Source organism: Rhineura floridana, chromosome 7 (assembly GCF_030035675.1).
Source record: "Rhineura floridana isolate rRhiFlo1 chromosome 7, rRhiFlo1.hap2, whole genome shotgun sequence".
In the NCBI taxonomy this organism is placed as follows: Eukaryota; Metazoa; Chordata; class Lepidosauria; order Squamata; family Rhineuridae; genus Rhineura; species Rhineura floridana.
Genome location: NC_084486.1, coordinates 87,674,075 through 87,695,462, shown reverse-complemented (window position 1 = coordinate 87,695,462; position 21,388 = coordinate 87,674,075). Strand labels below are relative to the sequence as shown.

The following is a 21,388-nucleotide window of genomic DNA, read 5'->3' as shown; positions in this document are numbered from 1 at the left end:
CCCACTTGCTAGAGAATAAGCCACAACGTGTGTAAGACAAGATGGGTGGGAGTTTCTAAAAAAGAAAATTCTAAAAGCGCAATGGCAAGCAATTCCAACAAGGAAAAAGGGGGGAAACAGCAGAAGAAGCCAATGTGGCTTTACAAAAAGCTTAGAGGTGACCTGAAAACAAAAAAGGACACATACAGGAAGTGGAAAGAAGGCCAGGCCACAAAGGAGGTATCATGTTGCAGGGATGTCATCAGGAAGGCTAAAGCTGAGAATGAGCTGAGGTTAGCGAGAGATGCTAAGAGCAACAAAAAAGCTTTCTTCAGGTATGTCCATAGTAAAAGAGAGAAAATAAATGGTGGGACAGCTACTCAATGAGGATGGCGAAATGACAACAGATGACAAAGAAAAGGCAGAAGTGCTCAATTCCTACTTTGGCTCAGTCTTCTCCCAAAAGAGGGCCTAAGTCCCTCCTGGGAAACATGAAGTAGAAGGGGCAGGATTGGAGCTTGAGGTTAATAGATCAAGGAATACCTAATTACTTTGAATGAATTCAAATCGGCAGGGCCCAATAAATTGCATCCTAGAGTATTGAAGGAACTGGCTGAAGAACTCTCAGAACCGGTGTCTATTATCTTTGCAAAATCATGGAGGACTGGTGAAGTGCTGGATGACTGGAGGAGAGCTAATATTGTCTCAATCTTCAGAAAGGGCAAAAAGGAGGAATCAAGGAACTACAGAGCAGTCAGCCTAACGTCAATCCCTGGAAAAACTCTGGAGCAGATTATAAAGCAGTCAATCTGTAAGCACCTTAAAAACAATGCAGTGATTACTAGGAGCCAACATGGATTTATGAAGAACAAATCCTGCCAAACTAATCTTATCTCATTTTTTGATCGGGTAACCTTCCTTGTAGACTGTGGGAATACTGTGGACATAATATATCTCAACTTCAGCAAAGCTTTTGACAAAGTGCCCCATGATATTCTGATTAGCAAGCTAGCTAAATGTGGGCTGGATGGAACAACTATCAGGTGGATCCACAGTTGGCTCCAGAATTGTACTCAAAGAGTGCTTATCAATGATTTCTTCCCAAACTGGGTGGAAGTAATGAGTGGGGTACCACAGGGCTTGGTCCTGGACCCAGTATTATTAACAACTTGGATGAGGAGGTACAGAGCATGCTTATCAAATGTGCAGATGATAAAAAATTGGGGGGCACAGCTAATACCGTGGAAGACAGAAACAAAATTCAAAGGGACTTGGATAGGCCGGCGCATTGGGCTGAAAACAACAGAATGAAATTCAACAGGGATAAATGCAAAGTTCTGCACTTAGGAAAAGAAACCAAATGCACAATTATAAGATGGGGAATACTTGGCTCAGCAATACGACATGTGAGAAGGATCTTGGAATTGTTGATCACAAGCTGAATATGAATGAACAGTGCAATGTGGCTGCAAAGAAGGCAAATGCTATATTAGGCTGCATTAACAGAAGTATAGTTTCCAAATCACGTGAAGTATTAGTTCCCCTCTATTCAGCACTGGTTAGGCCTCATCTTGAGTACTGTGTTCAATTCTCGTCTCCACACTTCAAGAAGGATGCAGACAAACTGGAACAGGTTCAGAGGAGGGCAACAAGAATGATCAGGGGACTGGAAACAAAGTCCTGTGAGGAGAGACTGAAAGAAGTGGGCATGTTTAGCCTGGAGAAGAGAAGTCTGTGGGGAGATATGATAGCACTCTTCAAGTACATGATAGGTTGCCACACAGAGAAGGGCCAGGATCTCTTCTCAATCGTCCCAGAGAGCAGGACACGGCATAATGGGCTCAAGTTGCAGGAAACCAGATTTCGAATGAACATCAGGAAAAACTTCCTAACTGTTAGAGCCATACAACAATGGAACCAATGACCTAGAGAGGTAGTGGGCTCTTTGACACTGGAGGCATTCAAGAGGCAGCTGGACAGCCATCTGTTGGGAATGCTTTGATTTGGATTCCTGTATTGAGCAGGGGGTTGGACTTGATGGCCCAGCAGTGGGATCTTGAGAGATCTTTGCTGGAGCCAGTGAGATAACTGTTGAAAGACCAGGACCCTGAGGTGGGATCCTGACAGGAAGGGTCCTGACAGAAACATCAATAATTTAAGATACGTAGACGATACCATACTCTTAGCAGAAACCAGTAATGATTTGAAACGAATGCTGATGAAAGTTAAAGAGGAAAGCACAAAAGCAGGACTACAGCTGAATGTCAAAAAGACTAAAGTAATGACAACAGAAGATTTATGTAACTTTACAGTTGACAATGAGGACATTGAACTTGTCAAGGATTATCAATACCACGGCACAGTCCTTAACCAAAATGGAGATGTGGTGGAAATTCCTTCTTATACCACTTGTTGAGATGGTTCTAGTCCAGGGAATTAGTGCACACGAGACTTCCAGGGAGAAAGCTAGCTTTTATTACTTACGTAAGGAGACAGCGATCACACAAGCATGTCTGCCAGAACAGACATCAGCACAGTCTTATATACCCCAGTGACTTTTAATGACATGTGATCTCATACAGCAAACAGGAGAATTCTTAGCTGCGACACGCTCTGCAAAGGATGCACAGTAATTCCCTGCAGACAGTTAGATACAGGTGGGAGATTTGAAACAGTTCATAACTCTTCCCACACACCACTCTTATCTCTACGTGCTGGTACACACTCCCATCATGACAGTAAAGTGGAAAATTCCACTTCAGAGACAATAGTCAAGAAATTAGAAGAAGGCTAGGACTGGGGAGGGCAGCTGTGAGAGAACTAGAAAAGGTCCTCAAATGCAAAGATGTATCACTGAACACCAAAGTCAGGATCATTCCTACCATGGTATTCCCGATCTCTATGTATGGATGTGAAAGTTGGACAGTGAAAAAGAGAAAAATCAACTTGTTTGAAATGTGGTGTTGGAGGAGAGCTTTGCGCATACCATGGACTGCGAAAAAGTAAAATACTTGGGTGTTAGAACAAATTAAACCAGAACTGTCACTAGAAGCTAAAATGATGAAAATGAGGTTATCATACTTTGGACACATCATGAGAAGACATGATTCACTAGAAAAGACAACAATGCTGGGGAAAACAGAAGGTAGTAGAAAAAGAGGAAGGTCAAACAAGAGATGGACTGATTCCATAAAGGAAGCCACAGACCTGAACAGATGCTGTTGGAGGTCACTGATTCATAGGGTCGCCATAAGTCGTAACTGACTTGAAGGCACATAACAACAACAACATCCCGTGAGTAACAAAGCTTTTCTTCTTGAAAGCCCTGGTTATTTCATAGAACTGTAACAGTAGAGAGATTCTATTCCTGGCTTCCTACATATTTTATTTCAATATTTACACTCAGGGTTTAGTTGGACAGGTTCACAGGGTCTTAGACCCCTTGCTTTTTTGAGAGCAGAGTCCCAGCAGGGTCACTGTGTCTCTCGCATCCTACAAGCCAATCAGCATGAAAGGGGAGTGTGTTAGTCACTGAGAAGAACCTTCTTACATGCTTCCTGTCCTTTCCTGTTGATTGGAGCTGATCAGGGTGAAAGGAGGTGAATCAGCCACTGAGAAGACTCTTTTCAGTAGCTAACACTACGCCCCCTTTCATACTGAATCCTATATAGTACGAACTTCCACCATTCTTATCCCACATATGGAGGAGCCGGAAGTGAATGGAGAGTTCGTAGAGTTCATTTTTCTATAGATCTTTGGGTTCGGAGAAAAATGGGAGAAAAAAGCGGAAGTTGAAGCGCCGTACGTAAGTGGCTAACCGGAAGTACTTAGAAAGCAGGGTGGAAGTAGGGAGTTGCACGTGGTCTTCTCGTAGCTTGTACCGATCGCAATGGGGCGTTCGGGCAAGCTGCGATCTGGCTCTGCCAGTAAACTCAAGCGTTGGCGCAAGGGCCATAGCAGCGACAGTAATCCGGAGGGGCGACGTTACCGCTTGGCTGCTCGTGGTCGTTTGCTCGCTCCCCGATCAGGTGTGTGCGGCTGGGATAAGTGAAAAGAGCCGGGAGGGTTGGTCCGAATAGAATGTGCTTATAGACAGGAGGAGTCAGAAATTCAAAGAAGGGAGATCTGCGATAAGTGCACATACCGTGATGGAGAGTTATCCACATTCTTCACGTGGAGAAATGTACTCCAATTTACTTACCTGTCGCATGTTACTGAACCTTAAAAACAAGTTCGGTGGCTGCATCAAAGTTCTGTACCTACCCTATGCAGTATAGTTGGTATCACTGAATCAATGTCTTATGTGCTGTAGAGTGCAAGTGTCCTAAAAGGCAAAAAGTGTATTTCTTTCTAACATAGCATTTCATTTTTCTACAGCAACCCATGTTGCTATGGGAGATGAGGAACTGCTGTAGGGCTTGATCCTGAATGTTCTGAGTTTTAAATCTAAATAATAATAATAATAATATTTAATTTGTGTGTCGCCTATCTGGCAGATAGCCACTCTAGGCGACATACATTAAAATGAGATAAAATACAATAATATCAAATGCAGTCACATTAGTCTCAGATAAAATACTGGACAGTCATCAATACATTTATAAAATATTTACATTTGCAGCATATAATAGATGACAAAATCATGGAGATTAACCCATCCCAAGGATCTCAAAGGCCTGTTGAAATAGCCATGTCTTCAGGGTCTTATTTTATAAGAAGCAGAGCAGTTTTGAGTCTATCATGATTTGATACCAAGTCAATCAGCAAGCAGTTGTCAAAAGCTGTACCTGGCCAGTTGTGGATGTTTGTTTTCTCTGGGTTGTCTGGAGACAGCTTGATTTGTCATTTGTGACTTTCTTGGCCTTATATGGACAGAAGCTTGATAGAAATCCATTATGAAGCGTCTCCCTTCCCCAGTATTGGCCAAATGTTTATCTTGCTCTTACAGAAAACAGTAACCTGACTGTGGATGCTTTGAAACTGCACAATGACCTACAGTCACCAGGACCGCTGTCTGCCTTATGGGATGAGGAAGGAACCCAGGCCTGCATGGAAGAGGATGATAATGCTGAAGCTGCTAAGACCCACAGATCTTCAGCCACCTTCCTGAGTGGCCTGACCGATTGCACCAACCTCACCTTCAGCAGAGTGCAACGACTCTGGGAGTCCAACTCTGCTGCCCATAAAGAGGTATTGAATGCCAAGTCCTATGAGGTCATAGAATATAAGGACAGTGAAGGGAGGTGTATAGAATTCTGGGGAAAAGTCAGTTGGTGACTGTTGGAGGAGATGGAATGGAAGAGAGGGCAGAGAAGATAGCGGATAAACAATACACTAGAAAGAAAGGAGAAAGGTGGACACCAAGCAACTATATTGATAGACTGAAAGAAGTGTGACAGAATGTTCTTTAAATAGCTACAATCAACTGACAGTGTGTCACATAATCAGCAGTCCATTGAACTTGGGTAATTAGTGTTCTGTTAGTCATTGTTAACTGTTTAACTGCCCTTAAGTTATAAGATTAAGAAATAGTGCTCATATTCAAAAGCTTAGAGATTGTTTGGCACTCCAACTCTCCTCATTCATAATTGAGAATGGTTTGCACTATATTTGTTGTCTTGCTCAGAATTGAACAGTCTGGTGTTGAGGGCAAATGGATAATAATGTAGGAGATGAGTTGCCAGGGACACAGGCCCAGCATTTATGGATGCACTGGGCTCTCTTTATTTATTCTGGGCACCCTGGCTGTTTCAGTGTTCTGAGGGAATTGCTGTGAAATTTGGAAATTTAAAGCAACATTAGAATCCATATTTAGATTGCATGAATGAAAAAAGGGTACATTGTGCTCCCATCTCCAGAATGAAGCAGCAAGTGAAAATAACTTAAATCCACTTCTCTCTCCCTATAGTTCAGAGACAGCCCTCCTGCTCTCAAGTTAGCTTTCAAGTCAGCTCTCAAGTCAGCTCAAGAGACTGAGCTATAGAGAGATAAGCAAATAGTTGGAGCAGCAGACCAGTGATGTAATAATCATGTTGGCCTGTGAGGGGTGGTAATGTTTTCAATATCTCAGTTTTCTAGGCAAACTTTTAAAAGTATATCCTGTTTATAGCAGCTGCAGGGCAGTTTCTTGTTATTTTAGTTACTAAATATATAATTGATGCAATTGTGCGAGTGTTGCTGAAATCTGAGAGTTGGGAGAAAGCCCATAGAGGAATATTCATGGAAAAGGGCATAACATTTTTGGGGAGTTGAATATGTGAGGACTGTGAATGGTTAAGGATGAAAGGAGAAATATGTGATGTCTTTATGAGGTCATAGAACTGAAGCCAGTGAAGGGAGGGATATAGAATGATGGGACAGTCAGTTGGTGACAGTTGAGAGGCAACTGAGGTGAAAAAGCTGAAGAAGGACCTGAGTGAGATGAGAAAGGAAAATAGAAAAGAAAATGGACAAGCAAGGCTTCATCAAGTAGGGGAAATGTGGGCATGGCAAGAGAACCAAAATAACTGTGACAGAAAAACTGTGATTCAGCTAGTAATGCTGAACTGTCAAGGTTGCCACATATCAACAGTGGGTTGGGTCATTTGTATTTTGCTATTTATTGTTTGCTATCTGGTTGTAATAACTGTTTTTGATTTCTAACATTAAGATAGTGTTCACATTCAGTCTCCAGAGATATTGGCAATTTGTCACTTCTTATCTCTAGTTGAATTTTGTGTGCATTACAGTACCACACTGAGAGAGGATGGAATAAGACAGGGCCTGCAAGGCGCACCTGGGGCTTGAATTTTCTTTCGGATCTCGACTTTGTTACTGCTCTCTGGGCACCAGAGGGCCTTTTTGCACCCAGCCATTGTAAGCAGGCTGTAATGTGGAAGAATTCACAAGGATAGGAAAGAAATACTTGTGTTGGGGTGGCATGTTATCGGGGAATGCTAAATTATTGGTTGGGTTGTGCTTTCTATCTCTCACTCTTGAATTCTTTGATAGATATGTGCTGTCTTGGCTGCTGTCACGGAGGTGATCCGGGCACAGGGTGGCGCAGAGAGTGAAACAGAGTATTTTGGTGCATTGGTAAGTAATAATCGCTGTGAAATGGGGCAGACAGGTTCTATCTGGAGATTCCAGGTCACTGACATGTACTGTTGAGTATGGTTAACAGCAACTGCTGTGGTCATGGCACCCATCAATAACCCCCAAGCAAAGCCTCCAGGGTGTGCCTCACAGTTACGTGCAGGAGGTCTTGGGTTTAAATCCAGGATGTCGCCCCACACTAGAAAAGGTGGAGGAGGGAACCTCCCTCAGATACAGGCACAGCTGAGCCTGTTAGCAGGAGCGCTACATGAGGAAATAGCCTAGCCCGTTTTGCCTGATAGGGCAGCTCTGCCAGATAGCTTCCTAGCAGTTTGCCCACTCACTACTGTCAGGTGACTGACCATGGCAGCAGCACCCATTCCACTCTGGTGTCCTGAGAAGCATGCCCTCTCATAGTGCAAGATAGCTGATTAAGCTGCTGGCCCTGACCTCTCGTAGTATGAAGCCCCCCCGTGCGCATGTGCACACACGCACACACTGGAGTTCCAAGGTAGGTACCTAATCACATTCTAGGCAGATATTTCTTAGGGCTGTGCTCATGCTCCAGTGTGTTCTAGAGACAGGCAAAGTGCTTCCTTTATGTGCAAGAGGTGTAGCCCTATACCTTGCATTTTGGCATCTGAGTTCTATATGGCTGGTGTTCATATACTGGCAGTGATGTGCTATGATTGTGTGATGCTTGCATCATATCCTGTACCCAGTCATGGTGACATTGGGGTGGTGGCTAGTTTTTTATGCCGTTGAATCCAATGGATAGGAGTTTCATTGTGCCAGCTTCAGGGTTGGTCATTCCTCCTCTGTGCTGCCCATGGCACCCCTCTGTTTTTGTTCCACCACCATATTTGAGGGTCTAGCGCCAACATATTTTTCATAAGGAAGGCCTGGCCCTCAAAAATAGCTAAGAGGAGCCAGGTGAGTTTTTCTGGAGAGAGCCTTCCATATAGATGGGTGCCACCACCAAAAATACCCTCTCTCTGGTTGCTGTTTTCTGCATATTTATTGTGGGGTGGGCACCCAGAGAAGAGCCTCCGATGATAACCTCAGCATATGGCCAGGATGATGTGGAGGTAGGTTATCATTAGATTTCAGGATGAAGTCTCAGTGTGTCTAGCATCATTTCTGATTGCTTCACTCTACCATGCTATCTCTCCTCAGATGACTACTCTGGAAGCTGTGGAATCTCCGGAGTCCCTAGCTGCTGTTGCATACCTGCTGAATCTGGTGTTGAAGAGGTGAGTTCTAAGGACAGGAGAAGAGTATTCCTGGTCCAGACCAGTGGCCCGTCTCAGGATGCTTTAGAAAAAAAGGGTTAGAAAAACTTGAGGATGCAGGCATAACATTCAATACTATATTGACTACTTCCAAGGCCAAAGCTGATTTGGCCTAGGAAAGAGGTAGTTATTGAAGGTGTTTGGTCTGTTGTGACTCCATTTACACACTTGACCTCTTTTACCTTGTGTTTTAGCAAGGAGTCACCAAGATAAATATGCTTCCTCTTTGCTTTGTTGTCACTCAATTTAAAAAAAACCACATCTTCATTTGATGTACCACTGAAATAAAATTTCCCTAGCAACATTTTGCACTTCACCTTTTTAATTGTCCTTTTTGTATGCTAAATATCCTGAATCTGTTAGCTGCTCCTTTTATGGTGCATGTTCTGCATCCCTGATCACTGAAGTGGCTACTGTGTACATTTACCACTGCATTATACCCTAGTTAGATGAGGTGACCAGAACTCACAATTCCCAAGTATGGATGTTCTCGCCGTACACTTATCAATAGATAACTGTACTAATGATGAAGTGCAAGAACTGGTCTGGGGCATTGGTGGCTCCTGTTTCTTTTGAAACGGAGTGGGTGATTCATGGTCTAGGAGGGTAGAAGTGTAGGGTGCTACCAACTGAGCCTAGCTGAAGGAGAATTAAGTTTCTTAGAAGTAAGGGTAGTGGAATGCATGACATCGCTTCTCCCTCACATTGATGCCTCCTGTCTTTCATTCCCCAACTAGAGTGCCAGGCCCTGTGCTGATCAAGAAATTCTCAGATACGTCCAAGGCCTTTATGGGCATCCTAGGTTCCCAAGCCTGCGGGGAGTCCACTTTGGCCCTGCGCTGGGTAAGTGTCTCAGGAAGGGCCTTAACTGTGGGGCGCAAGGAGCATCTGGATATTAGGTACGGGCAGCTGTTGTGATTAATGGAACCCTTTATGCAGTGTGAGGTGCAGTTGTGATTGTGTTGTAAAATCACTTTGAGATGCTTCATAGAAAGTAATTTGTAAATGAAATAAGAAATAAAAGTGCATGTGCAGGAGGCAGAAGCCCATAGCTCAGAGGCTCTTTTGCCCAGCTTCTTGGGCTATTCCTGCCTCCATCCCACACCCCCAAAAAGCAACGTCTGTGGAGCAGTGCTGGGTTGAATGAGCCCGGTTGTTGGTTTAAAGATGTAGGATATAGATAATGGTGCCAGAGATCAGACATTTAAAACTGGACTCCAGGCTTAAGCATTCTCCAGCATACTGGCAAGAATGTTTCTTGGCATCCAACATGTACTAGGACACAATTCTGATAACACAATGTCCATCATTCTGGCTCCTTCCTATCAGGTGCTCTCCTGCCTAGCTACACTGCTGCAAAGACAGAACCTGGTCGCCTGGAATTACCCTGTGACAATGCAAGTTTTCCATGGCCTTCTCAGCTTTACTGTTCACATCAAGCCCAAGGTGAGTGGCTGGAGGTGTCTGGTTCACATTGCCTTTCCTCCTCTGCACAAACCAGTCAGTTTCACTGCACATGGACAATATATATCTATGCACTCCAACATTACCACAAGAAATTGCTTTGTTGTTTGTTAAATGGATGAAAGTTCCACATGGAATACCCAAGGTTGCTAACAATAAAATATAATAAAATACACAGGGAGATATCCAATTAAGTGATTCTGCTAATGCAAGGATTTTTGCTAGCACAATGGAACTTCTACTTTCACCATGCCCCCTGCACCCTCCCCAAATCTGCTCTGGAGGGTTGAGAAAACTCCCAGAGCAGATTGGGGTGGCAAGATGAGAGGGAGCAGAAGTTCCTTTGCAAAAGTCTCTGCGCTCGCAGAATTGCTTAGGTACTGCCCACAGCTTATTTTCTTTATGTAACTGGAGATGGGTATACAACACAGCCCAGCTCACCGCCTTCTCATCCCCCTCTTCCCTATTGCAGGTCCGCAGGGCTGCTCAGCATGGTATTTGCTCCATCCTGAGAGGTAGTGAATTCCTGTTTGGAGATGGGGCCTCCTTGCATCACCCAGCTGCATCTTCTACTGCCAAGTTCTGCGTGCAAGAGATTGAGAAAGCTGGAGGTACTGGGGATGGGAAATTCATGCACTGAGAAACTGTTACATTGTGGAGATTGGATGTCCACAATAATTTTGCCGCTTCAGAAATCCTAAGTGCTGACCTACAGGGCTTGCTACTACTTCTGCAAAAAAGATACTGAGAAATGGAGACCAGTTCATAATGGTATCTTGTGGGATTGCTGAAATTGCTGCATTAAGATGCAAGTGTAGGTGTCTCCTAGTAACTGCATCACTGATCTGGGATATGGATACATTATGTCTCGGGAACTGAGGTGCAGCATTGCACCTTGTGGTGGACCACATCAGCTTGGAATGTATGCATGTTCCTCCTTTGTTACATTACCTTTATGGCTCTGGGAGAAAACCTTTTTTATTTTCCAAGATCTTTTAATTGTTCTACTCCCTCTTAAAACTGACTTTCTGCTGTTTTGATTCATTATGTCATTTTAATATTGTGTTGCTTACGAATTGTATTTTATTGAGATTTGTAAGCTGCTCTTGGATAAATCTTTTTGAAGGGTGGAGTGTAAAACTTTTAAGAAAAATAAACTCTGTTGAGGAAGGTAGCAGCATTGACCCGGTTTGGTTTCCCAGGTGCTAAAGAGGCCACAACTACTCTACATGTGCTAACTCTGCTGCGTGACTTGCTGCCCTGCCTGTCTGCCCCATCTGTGAAATCTTGCTGTGAGACCCTCCTTCGGGTTATGACTCTCAGCCATGTGGTGAGCTCCCCTCCACCTGTTAATGGTGGCTCTGTGACCTTGCCTTTGTGTTGGGGAATCTACACAGCCAAATTGGGAGAGCCAACATGCTTCAGAAGGAGTGAGAGAGCGCTCAGGTTCTGCTTTTGGGTTTCCCATAGGCATCTGGTTGGACATTGTGGGCGGTATTCAACTAACTTTTTGCATTAGCACTAGTGCAACAGGGTTCCTCCCTCCTCCCAAGCCAACACCAAATCTGCCCTGGAGTGTTGGGGGAACCCCCAGAACAGATTTAAGGGTTGCATTGTGAGAGGAGAGAAATATTTACGCTGATGGAATGATTGCCTTGAATATAACCTTGTGAGCCCACGATGCTGGACTAGATGGGTATCGCGCCTCCTCTCTCGCCCATCACCACCTTGTCTGTAGTAGATGAGGGGTACAATATTTATTTCTCCCCAAATACACTTTTATATAGCAATGCTGCTTTATTTCCTCAGACCTTGCTATATCTACCAGGTTTACAGGCAAGCCTTACCACCCTGTGCCTCTTTGTATCTTTCCTTAAGATCACAGCTATGGGTTTGCTTCCCTAACCCATTACTGTAACTTTGACGTAATTTCACTGCCACTGTTTGATAATGTTTCACTGCCTCTTGTTTATTTTTACTAATCCTTATAGCAGCTGGCCAAATAACCAAGGGGGTTTGAACTAAAGTGATTTATTAAATAACAGATTGGGATACGAACAAGAATACTTTGTGTTCAGGTTCTTAAGCATGTGGTTACAAATATACATTCTTTACTTCTGGATGAAGTACACTCATTAAATTGCTCAATTAACACAATAACAACCTGCCTAACTACCCACACCACAACCACTCTTTCCACACTTTCTCTCTCTCCAAAAATCAAGCCCTATCTCTATCACAAGTCAAGCCCTATCTGCTGTTCAGCTGCCAAACACTCAGATACAAACTCTCAACTCCCATTCACTCAGTCACTTACAAACCAGCCTACACCAACATTTTATCTCACTCATTCCCTCTCACCTTTCGCCACTTATCTTATTGATTCTAGTATACTACCTCACCATATATAACATAATACAAATGCATACAACGTTTATTATACAAGCTTAATCTGATAGGCTGTTACATTCTTAAGAATAGTGTTTATTACCTGTGGGGGTCTTAAATGTCTTCCTGTGGGTGGGAAATATTTGTCCTATTGCCTTAGGAAGGAACACTGGGCTATTATGTTTGGCCTTCTGAATTTTGCGGGGAGGGCAAATGTGTGTGTTGCTTTTAAAAGGTTTCTACTTTTTACACACCTTCTTCTCTCCCCCCCCAGCTAGTGACAGCATGTGCTATGAAAGCCTTTCATAGTCTCTTCGTTGCCCAGCCACCCTCATCCTGCCTGCCAGCTGAACTCAATGCCCAGATTATCACAGTGAGTATCGCAAGAGTCAGACCAGGTGAGGGTGGGGCATAACCAGTGTTGGATACCCAAATATTTTATTTTATTTGTGTAGGTATTTGTACAAAAAGCCTTCACAAAGTAATTCACAGAACAGATAAGCTGGTATAAATGCAACATAAAAACAATAAACATCTAGTAAATGACCAGTAACGTTATCTATTTTCTTTGACTAGGCCCTGTATGACTATGTGCCCAATGAGAGTGACCTGCAGCCTCTGTTAGCCTGGCTGTCTGTTATGGAGCGGGCACATGTCAATCTGGCAAAGTAAGGAGCAGAGGCTGGGAGAGTAATGGGAAAGATGGGGGGGGGTATTGTGGAGTCTACCCCACAAATGGTCCGTAACAAAATGTCTCTCCATTTGGTAGGCTGCAGTGGGATCTGTGCTGGGCTCACCTTTCCCGCCTCTTCAATGCGGCAATGAACTGCTTCCTTTCTCCTCATATCCAAGTGGTCTCTGCTGCGGCCCAGGCCCTAAAGGTATTGTGTTCTGTTTATTCCCAGATGCATGATGATGCATGGGTTCCTTCTAGGTGGAAGGGCAAAATATACGGTACATTTAATAAATGAATAAAAAATTTTTAAAAGATGTAGGGCTGACAAGAACTGTATGCAGCTGTGGGCTGTAGTAGCTTTCACTGAAAGAAAGCAGTTGGGCGTTTTGTGGGGCATCTCAGCGACATTAGGTGACCCAAAAGAAAAACAAAATTCCTCTTTGCAGGTGCACACCTATAGCAAAAGATCCTTTGCTTGGCCAGCTTCAGTTCAACCCAGTGATGTAAAGGGATTCTTGGGCTTACAGCAACCCACTTGAGGCCATTTTGGGGCTTGCTATAAGCACTGATTGGCCCTTACAAGATGCCCACTTTAGGTAGGCATCAACTGTGCTCATGGGAATTCCACAACGTAGTCAGTCACTGCAGTCTTGCTGTCACTGCTAATCAGCAGATCAGTTCTCACAGCAAGCCTAACTTGCCAGAGAACAACCAGGAGTACTTTAAGGCTCCTGATTGTTTGACACATGTATCTCCATCTGATATCACGTACAGGCAGGTGGCAGTGGTTTGCGGGAAACAGCCTTGTGGAGCAAATTGGGACTCATGCTCGGTCTAGTTAGGCCTGCAGGCCAAAGGTTTCCTCTTCCTGTTACAGGGAGTGTGGGCTAGTGCTAAAGCTGCATCTGTGTATTTCCATCTTCCAGATCTTGCTCAATGAGAGTGTGGCCCCTCACATGGCAGAACTAGGGCTGGTTTCCTCTACCACTCCCACTGGACCAGCTGCCCATGTCTGCAAGATGTTCAGGTAAAAGAAAGGGCCAGCTGGATTGTGGGGAGAGATTGTGGGTATAAACGACCATTTTTTGAATGACCATTTGCTTTACTTACAGGGCAGTGGAAGAGGGCTTGACGTACCGGTTTCATGCAGCATGGGCCTCCGTGTTGCAGGTTTTGAGAACTTTCTTTGAAGCATGTGGGCAGCAGTGTCATCTCATCATGCGTAAGGTAAAGGAGATGCTGTGGTTATTGGGACCTGTTCTACAAAAGACAAGCAGGGGACTCCTTCCCAAAAGAATAGTTGGACGTCAGGGTCTTGCAAGTTTCTGAGACACACAACTGCTAAGGTTCTCTAGAGATTTAAGTTAGTCAGCTGGAAGTTTGTGGAGGCATAAATGTGAGTTATGCAGTAGATATCCAGAGGAAAGTGATGAGAGCCAGAGTAGATTATTTTAGACCATATGAATGATGAGTGGAACTTCTTACCATATCATATGACTCTTTTGCTTTTTTTCTGCTGCAGTGCCTACAGTCCTTAGCTGACCTGCGTGACTCCCCACACTTTCCCCACACTGTGCTGCTTGACCAGGCTCTAGGGGCTGCAGTGGCTGCTATGGGCCCTGAGGTTGTTCTACAGGCTGTACCTCTAGATATTGATGGCACAGAGTAAGCATAATCTCTGCTTTTCTGGGTTGGAAGCTACAGTATATGGGAGGATTGTGATGTTTCTATACTTTCCCTCTCCCCAGTCCTTCCAGTTCTGAGTTATGCACTCTAAGCCAATTTTAATAAATGTATGCAGGCAGCCTGCCCACAAATGCACTTGCCACTAGGGAACAGTTCTGAAAATCTAGTATAAGCCCTCACCCTTCTCAGATTCTTGAGAAGGCCTGGAGCTTTCCCTACCTTTTGAACTAACTGCAAAGGCTCTGAAAGCGGCAAGATGTCTTGCTACTCTCCAGGGCTCAGCTCAACAGGGGCACACACACACACACCACTATTCCAGCTTGGGAGATGTGAAAGAGATTGGGAGCTTGTCTCTGAACGGTCTCTGAAGTTCAGCATGATGTTACAGATGAGTAGGCACCCTTAAGAAGGGACAAGGTGATGGTGAGCACAAATCTTGGTGGCTTTCAGTTGGAGCATGGGCTTTCACCTGTCACAAGCTCATAATTTGGGGCGTTTGGAAGTCTACACAAACAGCTTTGTTGAAACAACTTTTGTAATAAATGCGGGAAGGATAACTTGTTTCTAGCATATACCCTTTCAAGGCTGTATCCTTTCCGGGAAAATGAACCAACACTGCAGTCCTTTTCCCCAGTTGAGTGCTTGATGATGCTACAGTGTTGCCTGGGTGTTTCTGTGAGGAGATGCTCTCGCACGACCCTTTGGTATTGCAGGCTGCAGAATTCCCCTGCACCTTGCAACTGGTCTGTCCTCTGTTGCTGTTTTGTTCCATCTCTATCTGCCATAGTCACTCCCAGAACTTGATCAGTCTCCCCTCAGCAGATGTATTTCACAAACTAGCAATGCACTTTCTTCTTTGTCACTAGGCCACCATTCTGTCTACTTTTCTCTCTCCCCCCACCACTTTCTCTGCCATAACTGCCCCAACTGTCACTTTCCCAACATTCTGTTTCCTTTGGCAACAGTTGCCAAGACAGTCTCACTACTAACTCAGTACATTTTTGCTTATCCCCCATTTCCCCCAGACAACTAGACTTATGAAACATATTATATCCAAAACAGAAGCAAACATTTCATCATAAAACTGTATGAATTGTTATTGTTTATTTTATTTATATAGCACCTTTCTGCTAAGACCCCCAAGATAGTTTACAATTTTAAAATACTAAAACAAACAGTATAAAATATAAAGATGGACCTGTGGTGGGGAAAGGACAGTCCAAATGGAGCAGGCCATGATGTTGCCTTTGCCTGTCTATCTGCCTACCTCACTCTCATCTTCCTTTTCACAAGGCAAATGGTGTTGGTTGATGAATTCATTACCTGCTACACAGCCAAAACTGATAAACCCCTATCTGAAACAGGATATTCAAAATTCTGCTCTTTTACCCACTAGTCTCTTATATAGGCCTAGTAGATGTTGGCATGCAGGATGCAGTGGTTGCTTAGCACCATAAAGCACCTAAATAGGACAGAATTGTGACTCTCTTAGCAGGCATCTGTGTCAGGCTTCATATGGCATCCTCTCCCCCCCCCACTATCCTTTAACTGGCAGTACTGTTCCATATTGCAAGCCCGTTTTGGGAGGGATTAGTGCTAACCCATCTGGAAATGGTTCTCAGTGAAATCTGATTTGAATCTACCTACACTGTGCAGTTGGATGCTCCGAGACCAGAAATTCTTGAACATGATTGTAGGCTGAATTGAGTGTTTGCTACTTGGGGCTTTCACACCTCCACTGTCTTATGTCATTGGTGTTGGTAAAAGTACTGGGAAAGGTACATCAACATCCAGCATAACCAGCAACATTGCTTCCTGAATGCTCTTAATTGTGTCTTTCTTCCTGTCTTATGCTTCCACCCCTTCCCCCCTAAAAAGAGAGACAATGGATTTCCCACGTAGTTGGCTTCTTCCTGTGCTCCGAGATCACATCCGAGATGCACCCCTTGCCTTCTTCTCAAGCTACTTCCTGCCACTGACTGCCACTCTAAAAAACAGAGGTAATTGACAATATAGGTGAGGCAAGCCTATACCACATATGAACAAACCTGACTGTTGAACCTTAAAGGAGCATGACACCAGCTCCATCTCTGGGATTGAAGACAGGAGTAAAGCTGTGGTACCTTCCTCCTGGAGAATCCATTAGAAAATCTACCATACCACATTCTAAAAACCCAGCCTCTAAGGTGATTTCTTGTACCCTTCAGCAGATACTGGATTTGGGGTATTTGGGTGTACAGAATGTAAAATATATAAATGTTGACGCTCAAAATTTCAGCGCTCAAATTTGGGATTTAGTTGTAGTCTCGTTGCACACAAACATTTTCTGCATTCAACAAGCAGAAATTCATCCCTTGGGTCTGCAGTGGATGTTGCATACTAGTCTGCACAAATATATGGGTCAACTATTGTATGATTCCCTTTTTAATTTGGTGAGATCTTGCGTGGCATGCAAACTCAAGGTGCCCTACTGGCACAGTGTGCTAATGTTCCCCTAGGCCTCAGTTAACCTCTTGATGTGTACTAAGCTACAGTCACAGAAGTCTCTCTTACATCTCTCCAGCCACAGAGTTTGCCCAAGTAGGACGGGACTTAGAAGCCAAAATCTACGATACGCTGCAGTGGCAGGTGAGGCAGTCCCTGTTCCCCCACCCACCCACCCACCCCGTTTTGCTTTGTGTGTCTTCTGCATCTGAGACATGAACACTTTGCTTATGGAGTTGGTGTAGCTGTGTGTTTATAACAGTGTTCGCTATCCTTTCCCTCTTTTTAAGATCTGGACCCTTCTGCCTAGTTTCTGTAGCCACCCCACAGATGTGGTATCCTCATTTAAAGGATTAGCACGCACTCTGGGCATGGCCATCAGTGACCGCTCTGATCTGCGGCTTGTAGTGTGTCAAGCTCTGCGCAGGCTAATTAATAAGGGCTGCCAGACAGGTAAGATCTATCTATCAAAGTCATCCTTGCCCAGTTCACTCTGGCAAAGTCTGGCTTCTGGACCAGTTCTGCTTCTTGCTGGAGAAGCAAGACTGGAGAATGATGGGTAGAGGGAGTTAATCCATGTTTATTCATAGAGCAACCTAATTAGTCAGTTTGGCTTGTACTGCTGCCATAAGGAACACCCTGCAGAATACCTCTCCTTCCCCTCCCAAGTCAAAGACAATCGTACGTTTGAACCAGCTTGTAGTACAATGAAATGCCATATTGCCAGCTTTCTTTCTCCTACTTGTGTCAAAGAACAATGTTCCATGTGTGTTTTTGTTACTTAATCCCAGTCAGCAGAAGCCTATAATGTAATCTTCCTCTGTGTGTGTGCGTGTTGTTGATATATCTGTAGTGGTGGAGCATGGCTATTGAATCAATATTTCGTAGCACCCTGCTTCAGCAGTGGCTGTCTCTTCATTCCCTATATTTGTTGCTTCCATCTGCAGAAGCTGAGCGTGCTGAAGTTGGGCGTTTTGCAAAGAATTTTCTACCCATCCTATTCAATGCATATAGCCAGGAGGGTGGTGCCAGTGAGAGTCCTGTACATCGACGCTCTGTGTTGGACACTGTCCGAGCCTACTTGACAATCACTGAGTCACAGGTGAGCAGAGCTCTGTGAACAAGACATGACTCGTCAAATCATCACGGCTTTTGCCATAGGCTGAGACCTGGGAAGTTAGAGGTGTTAACAGTTTCCAAATTCACAAGGCTTAATGAGAGTAATCTCAAATGGGCTGGCTCTGTAAATAACAACCCTTGCCTAGGCAATTAAAAATAAGGGGTATTCTCCTTATTTCATTGTATATTAATAAAGCATGAGGGATCAAAAGGTCATAAGTAAGGATGAATCAAAATTCAATATTCCATACAATTATAATTCATTTTCTTTCTCCATTTTAAGACCAACATCTTAATACTAAAGCAGGCAGATAATGCAGAGCACTGTCTGTCAGCTCAAAACAAAAAACACTTTATTAGAGCCACTTTTATCACTCTTTGTGAACACAGTGTGGAACCGAAAGGCTCCAAAGTTAGTTAATACAGCTTCCAAATAGAAGTAAAAATATTATTTAGCCCTGATGTGTCTGTGGGAAAAGTCTTGTAACTGAGTTCCCTTGTTGGATCTAGTATGGCTGCACTTCAGCTCTGCAGTGCTAGGAGAGAAAGGGAGGTGTCTGTAGATTATCATCATGGTTTATTTGTATGCCACCTTTCCATAGTAATCTATGCTCAAGTTGGCATACACTGTGAAAAAAGCTACATAATTCACTCTGTTACAAAACAAAATTTAAATAATAAAACAATACGTTAATGAAAACATCTCATTAAGAAACATACAGTAAAATGAAACAATTCACTTACCATTCATAAATACGGGCCAATAATGAAATACCTCCAGCCTGGATTACTGTAATGCGCTCTGTGTGGGGCTGCCCTTGAGGTTGGTCCAGAAGTTGCAGCTGGTGCAAAATGTGGCGGTGAGACTGCTCTCTGGGGCAGGGTATCGCCAGCATGTCACCCTGCTGCTGAAATAATTGCACTGGCTGCCCATTTGCTACTGGGCCAGGTTCAAGGTTCTAGTTCTGGTGTACAAAGCCCTATACAGCTTGGGACCAGGATACCTAAAAGACGGCCTTACCCCTTGTATACCCAGTTGATCACTGCGCTCTGCAGGTGAGGGCCTCTTGCAGATACCATCTTATCAGGAGGTCTGTTCTGCACAACATAGGAAACAGACCTTTAGTGTGGTGGCACCTACCCTGTGGAATTCCCTCCCCTTAAATATTAGGCAGGCGCCATCTCTGTTATCTTTTTGGTACCTATTGAAGACTTTCCTCTTTCAACAAGCCTTTTAAGTTAAGACCTATTCCAGTCTGCATCTGTGTTGGAATTGCTTTTAATATGTTTTTTAAGCTTCCCCCCCCCTAAACAATATGTTTTTTAACCATTTTTATTTAAGATGTTTTTAAAGCTTTTTTAAAGAATGTTTTTAAAGTTGTTTTGTTTTAATGTATTTTAAGGTCTGTTTTTATGATATTTTAAAGTGTTTTTACTGCTTTTGTTTGCCGCCCTGGGCTCCTGCTGGGAGGAAGGGCGGGATATTAATTAATTACATACAAACATACAGACAGACAAAAACAGAATTGGATGGATCTTGGAAAATGATCTGTCCATAGTGTGGTTGGTGTTGCGAAAGGGATGCTCTGGAAATGACACTCTCTTTATCTGTTTTGCAGATGGTGCATGCTTTCCTGGAGAAAGCTAGTGAGAAACTGACCAGCCCTGATAGTTCAGAGTTTACTAGGTAAAGCTACCATACAGTTGGGGTCCAGCTTTAGCTCTTTTTTCTTACAGTGGAGGAGAGTGTCCTCAGATGGGTTGTCCCTCCTTACTTCTCTACTGGATAGATAGGCTTATGTAAATCAATGTTGTCTTCATCCATCTATGTAGCAAACCCCTCCTGTCTAGCTTCAGAGCACTGATGGAACTGCCTCTAGTAGAGGCCAGATTTTACTTTCTGTTTTCTTCCCCCCCACACACACACTAGATAAGGCAAGAAGGGAGTCAAGGTTGGGAGGGTGATGCATTGAAGGGGGGTAGCGCACATAGTTTTTCCAGTCTTGACCCTAGCTTAGTAGGTGTGGAACTTGGTGGGTTTGCACTAATAAGTAGCAGGGTTGGCTTTGCCCCAGGGAGAAGCAGCAGAGTCTAAAGATTAGTTTAGTGTTCAACCTTGCTAACTGTGTCCTCCCTATTGCAGGCTCTCCATGTTGGATCTTGTTGTAGCCATGGCACCCTATGCCAATGAGCCATCTTTGCATGTTCTCTATGGCACCATCCAGTCCTCCTTGCAGGTGAGCCACCTCTGTTTGCTGGGCTGTCAATCTGACACCCCAAAAATCAGTTTTGTAGAGAGGTGAAAGCATTAACCATTTTATGTAGGGAGACTGAGTGTCCTCATCAGTTCGGAAGGAGGCTTCAGAGAGTGGTTTGACTCTATCTGTATTAGTTGGACGATTCCTGCTCCCTGAAGTTGTATGCAGGAGAGTATGCTTATCTAGGATCTGTTGCTGTCCTGGGCAAGCACAATTGGATAATACTCTAGTTATCAGCTTTGGGCTTCCCACAATCCTTGTTTCATGCTGAGTGCCTATTGTCTGGCAGGTTCTTGGCCATAGAAGTGACTTTCTAGATGTTTTCTCAGCAGTGTGGGATCTGCTTATCCTTGAGCAGTTTCTGTGCAGGGAGAATATTCGCATGGGCCAGATGGTGCTGATTCTGTGGCAAAGCCCCATGTAACTGACCTCCATTCACATCCTTGTGTCAATTAAACATTCTCCCTACCACATGGCAACTACTCACGGATAAGTAGCTCCCATGCAGCTAGGAAAATATCTAAAAGGCACCATAGGCATGGTCTCTGCTTGGTTGCTGAGTGCTTTCTCCCCTTCACATTGTAAGGCCTGAAAGCCTCTGTGCTTGTGTGCATGTAGATTGTATCTCTTGAATAATATGTCTGTTACAATCATCGTAGAACAAGGACCACAGGATACAGAAGAAGGCATATCGGGTGCTGGAGGAGGTATGCGCATCTGACCAGCCTGCATGTCAAAACTTTGTTCAAAGTCATCTGGAGGAGCTGCAGAGTGCCCTACTAGGCTCATTGCCAAGGGCCACTTCACCTGCCAAGAGGGTAAGGAAGGTCTGGGGAGAGGAGGTTTGTTGCTTTACCATTTGTTTAGTAAGTAGGGTGCTGAAGGTAGCCTTGCAAAAAGCATGGTGGAAGGATAAGGGCGATTGTTTTGAATGCTATCTACCCATCTCTCTCTAAACCCACACTTTC

General features: G+C 44.0%; 1 protein-coding gene across 1 annotated transcript in view; it reads left to right on the top strand.

The window, feature by feature from the left end:
* Window positions 1–3,790: 3,790 nt before the first annotated feature.
* The window catches only part of RRP12 (ribosomal RNA processing 12 homolog), a 35,405-nt gene continuing 17,807 nt past the window's right edge, over window positions 3,791–21,388 (top strand). Inside the window, 21 exon segments of the mRNA XM_061636270.1 lie at window positions 3,791–4,007; window positions 4,928–5,169; window positions 6,970–7,053; window positions 8,230–8,306; window positions 9,083–9,188; window positions 9,675–9,791; window positions 10,282–10,420; window positions 11,012–11,139; window positions 12,472–12,570; window positions 12,774–12,865; window positions 12,967–13,078; window positions 13,800–13,900; window positions 13,986–14,100; window positions 14,396–14,538; window positions 16,438–16,559; window positions 17,123–17,187; window positions 17,334–17,496; window positions 17,991–18,145; window positions 19,782–19,849; window positions 20,306–20,399; window positions 21,080–21,238. Of these exon segments, the coding sequence (XP_061492254.1) occupies window positions 3,869–4,007; window positions 4,928–5,169; window positions 6,970–7,053; window positions 8,230–8,306; window positions 9,083–9,188; window positions 9,675–9,791; window positions 10,282–10,420; window positions 11,012–11,139; window positions 12,472–12,570; window positions 12,774–12,865; window positions 12,967–13,078; window positions 13,800–13,900; window positions 13,986–14,100; window positions 14,396–14,538; window positions 16,438–16,559; window positions 17,123–17,187; window positions 17,334–17,496; window positions 17,991–18,145; window positions 19,782–19,849; window positions 20,306–20,399; window positions 21,080–21,238 (2,520 nt within the window). The 5' untranslated portion in view covers window positions 3,791–3,868.